This window comes from Fringilla coelebs (assembly GCF_963513975.1).
Source record: "Fringilla coelebs genome assembly, chromosome: 1".
Classification (NCBI taxonomy): Eukaryota; Metazoa; Chordata; class Aves; order Passeriformes; family Fringillidae; genus Fringilla; species Fringilla coelebs.
This window is the reverse complement of record NC_140028.1, coordinates 13,049,615-13,057,066: the sequence shown is the minus strand read 5'-3', so window position 1 is coordinate 13,057,066 and position 7,452 is coordinate 13,049,615. Positions and strand designations below refer to the sequence as shown.

At 40.0% G+C, this 7,452-nt stretch overlaps 1 protein-coding gene across 3 annotated transcripts in view; it reads right to left on the bottom strand.

Moving 5' to 3' along the window:
- Positions 1 to 820: 820 nt before the first annotated feature.
- Positions 821 to 7,452, bottom strand: part of ATAD2 (ATPase family AAA domain containing 2) — a 30,211-nt gene continuing 23,579 nt past the window's right edge. For all 3 annotated transcript variants that reach the window (XM_084200908.1, XM_084200909.1, XM_084200910.1), the window contains 5 exons: positions 7,221 to 7,361; positions 5,781 to 6,137; positions 4,984 to 5,108; positions 3,131 to 3,259; positions 821 to 1,722 (listed from right to left, as the gene is read on the bottom strand). In XM_084200908.1, coding sequence (XP_084057034.1) covers positions 1,684 to 1,722; positions 3,131 to 3,259; positions 4,984 to 5,108; positions 5,781 to 6,137; positions 7,221 to 7,361 — 791 coding nt within the window. In that variant the 3' untranslated portion in view covers positions 821 to 1,683. The remainder of the gene's footprint in view (positions 1,723 to 3,130; positions 3,260 to 4,983; positions 5,109 to 5,780; positions 6,138 to 7,220; positions 7,362 to 7,452) is intronic.

The following is a 7,452-nucleotide window of genomic DNA, read 5'->3' as shown; positions in this document are numbered from 1 at the left end:
CCCGGAGCTGCCGCCGAGGGAGGGCGCGGCCGCAGGGTCCCGGGTCCCAAACCTGGGCGAGTGAAGACAGAAGGAGCGGCTCTAACGAAAAAGACGTTTCCCACATCTTGAGTTGTTAGGGTTTTTTTGTTAGCTAGACAACTTTGAGAACGGAGACCTCTCTCCCTTTACTACGTACAAAATATTTTAATCAATATTTGGGTTTCACTGCTCAGTTCTCAAAAACGTTGTTTCCCTACACTATTTTTCTCATCACTGTGTGCTATTTTGGGTCTGACAGTAAAATGTGACACTTTCCTCAAGAAAAAAAAAGAAATATATGGGGAACCCTTAACTGTTCACAGGTGGACACAGAAGATAGAAGATTTACACAGTTGGGAAGTTTTAAAATCTGCTTAGGTACAGGATCCTGTCGAGCCTAGTGACAGTGCTCAAAGCAGAAGTTTTGATCCCAGGAATGTTTCTGGTTCCTGAATTCCACAGTCAGTTTTTGAAATAGTGCTCTTAGGAGATGCACTCAACAAGCCGCCTGCCCCGAGTCACACTGAAATTCGCAATGGCAGCCAAGAAGGAGATCAAGTTAAGGGCTTTAGTTCATTTATTACATTGCCAATGTCATAAATTGAAAATCTACATTTTAATGCAGTTTTTTTTTCTCCTGAGCTTGTCTTTGCTGTATAATCCATACACGGAGTGGAGAAGAAGCTGATCACATGCAGTTCTTATTTTATAATCATAGTATTTGTCCTTGTGTCTTAAATGCAAGATTATCAATGATCAAAATTGTTCTGTGATTAAAATAGAGCAGACAACCCACCACTAAAAAGAGATGAATTTATTAATACCCACCAAAGAATACAGAGAAAAAAATCGACACAGCACACCAATGTTTGAACAAACACAGCAGAAGGACACAAAAAGAGAACACTACTGACAGAGGTAAGAAACCAAACACAAAGAAGGATTGCACAGTTTGGCATTCAGTATCACCACACATTGTGTATGTGAGGTGACAGAACAGAAGAGTGAAGGGTCATGCCACATATTTTATCATGATTTATATAAAATTTTATTTTCATAGTTAAATCTATCTTTTTTTTTTAAATAACTATCAAATTAACATAAATTTTCTCTGCTGGTTTGAAGAGAAATACTTCTTCAAAACAGGGTACTGCTTTGCTTTTACTTCATTATATTTATCACCAACAATATATTCACTTTATGTAATAAACAGATATTATTCTTCCCAGGTAGCTAGAAAACTATTTACAACTGAATTCAACTACAAGCCATCTGATGAACTAACGATTTGTGTTAAAATGCTTTTCTCCAATATTAAGATTGTCATTATTACAAGCATGATAAAGTTTACCTTAGAAAGTTACAGTAGTCAATCTTGCTGTGTTTCAAGTTAGGTTTTCTTTTAAAGAGAGGTACTGAAATTATTCAGACCTGCTGAGTTCAAAAGGCAATCACAGCAATATGTCACATTAAAATATACATATCTAGACAGGAAATATCAAAGTCATTAAATGACTTTATTTGAGCTTTCTTAATAAATTTTAAGATATATTTGTATAAATATATATGTAGACCTAGTATTTATTGAACAATGCAAAGAAAAAATAGCATGCAATAAAATGAAAACATTACAGAGTGTGTCAAGTATGTTGAAATCAAGTATCATGGATAACTGAAAGCTGTAATTTCCTTCTTCATTGCCTAAGAAGAAAAAAAGACAAATTAGGAGTCAGTGTGAATACAAACTTAAGAACCATGGTTACTACTTCATCAGAAGAAGCAAGAATGCCTGCACACAATTGTTAGTAATGATTTAGCCAATACATGTGCTACCACCATCACTGTTCTGTACTCAGTGGCTCCAACACATCCTTATGCACCCAAAATAGAGAGTAGGCTGGGAAAACTGCAGGGATCTGTATCAAGGGACTGTGGATCAATGGTGCTTTCAGCAATTAGAGAGGAGACAGTTCCCAAAGAGCCACAGCTAAAAGCTGAACTGCTCTTTTCTGCACTCTGAATAAATACTTGTTAAAGTCTCTGTTTTTGTACAGTAGAACTTACTCCTGGACTGACTTGTGCAATCCCTCTGGATAGGAAATATTCTTTGGTCAAAGGTCAAAGAAGCAGAAAACAAAGAAATCAAGTTCTGTCACAAAAGCTCACAAGTACCAGGATAACAAACATGATAAATCATGGCACTATGAAAGCAGGGTGCATTTTTCAGGAATGGCACCCCTGCATCCAAGTAATCCTCACTGTTGCACAATCAGAGCAAGAACATCTGACTCTCTATCAGATGTTGAAGAAGAGATCAAGATGACCAGGACCCAAGAGAACAGGCTTCCTGGCTTTCTTAAGGAAGACTGAGATGCATAAAAAAATTTATCTATTCTTATGCATGACCACCTGGAGGACAAATGGATTCAAGGGAAGCTGAAGACTGAATATCCAACCTATCTAAACCATCTCAAAACTGCAAATGTCAGACTGGGACCATGGGATCCTGTGGAGTACTTCTGCCAAGTTCTGAAATCCTCTCTTAGAAGGAGAGATTACAGAATTCAACTCGTTAGCATTAAACCTTCATAGGCAGGAAGCTCCCATAAATGAAATGAAAGATGCTTGAGCCATTCTAGCTAAAAAGGAAGTCTGGTGAGACTGAAGTATCTTCTTGTTATGCCTCATACTTAGTTTCTTTTCAGGAATGGAATGACTGCTATACAAGTGTTACCATGTGTGACTGCCCATAAGAGGAGAATGAGGAAGTGACAGACTGAGAAAAGCACCCTCCTGTCACAGCCCCCCCAGTGCTGAAAAGGTACTGGAGCAGGAGTGGTGACAGACTGCCTTTAGAGGGCTCTGGGGGGGACCCATCGTCTTCAAACCTTTTCCTGCTGAAACTGCCAACAGCTAAGCCAAACGCAACAATAGTTTTGCAATATGGAGAAATGTCTTCCAGACTGTAATGAACAAATCTTGTAACACAGGCAACTAAGCAGCAATGAGTAATACTAAATAACCACGACATTCACAGGGCACACGTGCATATGCATAACACACACACCTGTAATAATGACAGAAAGTGCTACACGACAAAAAAAATTACCTTCACTAATTCGTTTTTGTCACCATCTTCCCGGTGTTGGTAAATGCACTGGCTAAGGACAGCATATAGCTTTTCCATGCGAAATATACTGACGTTCTCAGTTACCACGGCAATAGAATGCAGCACTTGCTGAAGAAAAAAAAAAATGGAAACCAGAGTTCAGAACAGCACAAGATAAGCTGCAAACAGAAGAGGTAGGACAGGTGTATGGCCAACTTCCCATGTGAAACTTTTTAATTGCTGCCACAGAAGTGACTGCACACTCTTGCATGTGTTCATTGACTTCTAGGCCTATTATCAAGTAAATAAACGAAAAAGCCAAAAAACCCAAACAAAAAAAACCCCAAAAAAACAACAAAAAAACCCCACCAAAAACCAAACAGCCCAAACAAAACCAAGCAGCTACAGTTTGGAGGGTCACCCAGCTTATTGTCTGCAAGTGAATTCCAAAGAGGCTCTCCAACACAAGCAGCCAAGTTCCAGTGGCAACCCTGTTAAGGAATCAAGTTTTCCAAAAGATGCATTTCATGACTGTAGCTCTGTCCTCACAGCTGAGACCTCTGTAAGGGCTCCATGGTATCATCTCTCCAGTGGGCAGTACCTTCAGAGCCCATGCTGCTGACAGCCTGACTCTAGAGAAACCCATGTGGATTGCCTACACAGACATGAACAACACAAGACAAAGGGGAAGTGGACAGGCAGGCCCTGATCCATCTCTACTCCTTGGTGACCACTGACAGGACCCGAGGGAACAGCAAGAAGCTATGTCAGGGGGAATTTAGGCTGGATATAAGGAAGAAGTTCTTCACCCAGGGGGCAGTCAGGCAGTAGAAGAGGCTCCTCAGGAAAATGGCTGCAGCACCAAGCTTGACAGAGCTCAAGAAACATTTAGACAATGTTCTCAAGTTCATGGCAGGATGGTTGGAGGTGCCCTATGCAGGGCTAGGAGTTGGACTCTATCCTTCTAGGTCCCTTCCAACTCAGGGTATTCTATCATTCTCTGAACACAACCCCATAAAATTTGCTTGCTTAGGAAGCCTGTCTTGAAAAGTTAATTTCTCTCTTCTCACTTCATTTATCATGGCAGTTAAACAGAGCCCCCTCTGGTTTGACCCACCTCCAGGACCTCAACCTGGCAATTTCCTGAATTCTCCTCACTGCAACATCTCCAGGAAAAGGCCAGGTCCATCTACCCTCTCCAATTCATGCAAAGGAACTTCTTTGACCCCCTGCAACTAGGCACATTTTTGACCCTTTCACAAACTGTATTGTAGTATAACAACTTCTCTCCTATAGGGGACTGGAAAAACCTTGTAACACTGTACCTATATGAATGTAAAATTCTATCACTGGATTCTGAAAGTGTTTGAGAAGAGCAGATATTAGTATTTTATCCAGAATGACCTTTAAGTCAACCTGCTAACTTCAAAGTCTTAAAAGTAATCTCTGCTAAAAACCAAGGTACTCTTTCAGTTCCAAATAAATGAAAACATGCAAACAGCAAGCCAAAACAACCTCCCAGTCCATCATAAAAACTGCCTAGACACTAATAACCAACAGCACTACCAGTTTGTCAGTGGGCTGTTTCAAAATCTAACAAGCCCTTTTACATTAACAATAGGAGATAATCCAGTCTCCTGAAATTTAGTTCACCAAAAGCAAGAACAGCAGTCTACAGTAGCTGTGGAAACAACAGTCATAGTCCATTATAGGTTGAATTATTTCACCAGCTATATATCCCTCCCATACTTTGTCTGAATTGGCACTGGTTAACAACTGACTTAATTTACAACTCTGTATGTAGCAAGAAAATGTCCTACTTCAGTATTAACAAAATTAAAATTTAAACTTACTTTGAGCTCACAGTAATCCACAAACACTCTCTGTGTGCCAATTTTCATTGCCTTCCCAACACATCCCAGCTGTTTCTCTTCCACCTGAGAAGATCTTGCACGAGTCATACGGTGTACCCACAAATCTGGAACGACACAAATTTTTGAAGTCAGGATTTCTCTTTCTCTGAAACACAGTGTGAGTGAAGTACCCTGTACTTTGAGAAGAGAACCTCTCCACAACAACAGAGACAACTGTTACCCTTTTTCACTGATAAACGCTCGACACTTTTACCTCCTTTTTGGCAAAAATCTCTGCTCCATGAAAACTAGAGACTTGAACACAAAAAAAAACCCCAACACTAGACAAAAAGGCAGGGGAAAACCAGAGGAAAAAAATACTGTTGCCATTACAGTACTGCGCTGTAAAACTCCAAAGTTAGGTTAGAAAACACATCTTACACTAGGACATAACTCTGCTATTCCACACATGACCCTGGGTGCACACTGTTTGAAGTATAGCTTTTTAACTTATGCTTCTTATTGCTGGCAAGATCCACATGCAATAAAAGAAAGCCAATGTTTGTTTTTCAGTTAGGCACCATTTGAAAAATAAACTGCAGAATCAGAAACTCAGCAGCTGCAGAAATACACAACTTTGGCTGGCACAACTTGAGGGGCAGCACCATTACCCAAGAAACTGCACCAATGTGAGAGACAAATGAGAACAGAAATCAGGAAGGCTAAAACCTGGTAGGTAGTGTAACCCTCCTCAGGAAGAATAAGGGGGTGAATGACCTGTTTGATCTCTCACTTACCATCTGAACGTCCATCTTCAGAAGTTCCAGCTTTCTGACAGTCTGGCATCTCACTCTGCTCTCTAAGGTCTGAATGTTCTCTCCTTTTTCCAGGAGGAGATTTACCCACATGGAGAACTCTCTCTCTTTCATTTTCTGTCCCATTTTTCTGTCGTTCTTGAAGTACATTTTCATGTTCCTCGACAGGAGTATCCTGAGAGGATGCAAATTCAGTGCAATCTGTGTTAGACTCTTCATTGCTCTCCACTTCATTTTGGTCTTCGGGAATTTTATTCTCTTTATTGAACTGAACATTCCTCTTCTTTGCTGCAATACTTGAAGACTCTCTATTCCTTCTGCGTTTTCTTTTTGACTTCTCTACGAAGAAATACAAGCAAAAGTAATCCAAAACATTACCAAAACAAGAAGCATGCTCATCTTACTTGTCTGACAAGGAAAATGACCAAATGAGCTTAAATACCACTGCCCATCTCCCCAGACATGTCTAGAGAAAAAGGTGGAATTTATTGGGGTCAGTTAGCTACTAGATTTTAAAAGATCCAGCTACAGAATTTAATTCACAAAACCAACAGCTTCAAGAGGTTATGAAAACAGAAGTCTTACTTTAGACAGGAAGTCTTACTGCAAAGCAAGATTAAGTGACTTAGTCATCTAATACATGTGAACAGAAACATATTTGGAGATGAACCCTCAGAATCTGTAAACTTCAAAAAAGTTAGACACACACTGGAAGAACAGAAGGGGCACTTTTAAGGGAGTATTTGCTGGAGAAAAAAATCCTCCATAGAGATTTATACCTCAAGCTTTCTGATTCAATACAAACTTGTAATTTTCCCTTTCAGAGAATCCCACCATCCTTTGTACTCACTGAGTACCACACAAGGCCTATGGGTCAAGTCAGTGGCAAAATTCCCAGACATGCCAGCAAGACCAGGAAATGTCACATCATGTCATGTGTTTTAAGCCCTTTTTTCCCCACCAGGTCCTATTCATGGTAAAACTGAATAATGATCTTTCCTTTACATGTCTATGATTATTGCTCCCTTTTTTTTTAACCCTTTCCCCTTCAATTGGAAATCACAGGGATAGAGTTTAATGTTTGAGGGCAGGGAAGGGGAAAACACTGTTGCATATAACTAAAAACTAGGTAAGCATTCAGAAACTGCCTTGTACAACTTTTTTGACTTTAGGTAGCAATGTAGGAGCCATTAAATAGCAGTTGGGCCACCAAGGGCAGTCTTACAATGTCAACCAGCCACTGTACTTAGACTTTACAACCATACTGAATGAATGACCTCTGGATTTATCCCATGTTTTGTAGCATATTAAAAAATGTAATGCCTCTGGCATGAAGGACCAGGGATCACAGGAACCTGTTAAGTCACAAGAACAGAGGCTTCAGCACCTTCTCCAGGAAAGCCTGAGTAAAACACAACTTGCCTTTAGAGCAGGGGGTACTGACATCCACAGGCGCTCCTAGGATCTTCAGTTTTTCATTACACTTTGGATCAGTTTTCTTACACCCAGGAACAAAGTCCTCCTTTGGCATTACACAGAAGTAAGAGGAAGCACAGTCTGAACCTTACAAGAAAGAAGAGAGCAAAAGAAGGGTGTCTTGCATGGCTGGTTACAAATACTAAGATAAGTCTTTAATTTCTCAGTGCTAAAAAAC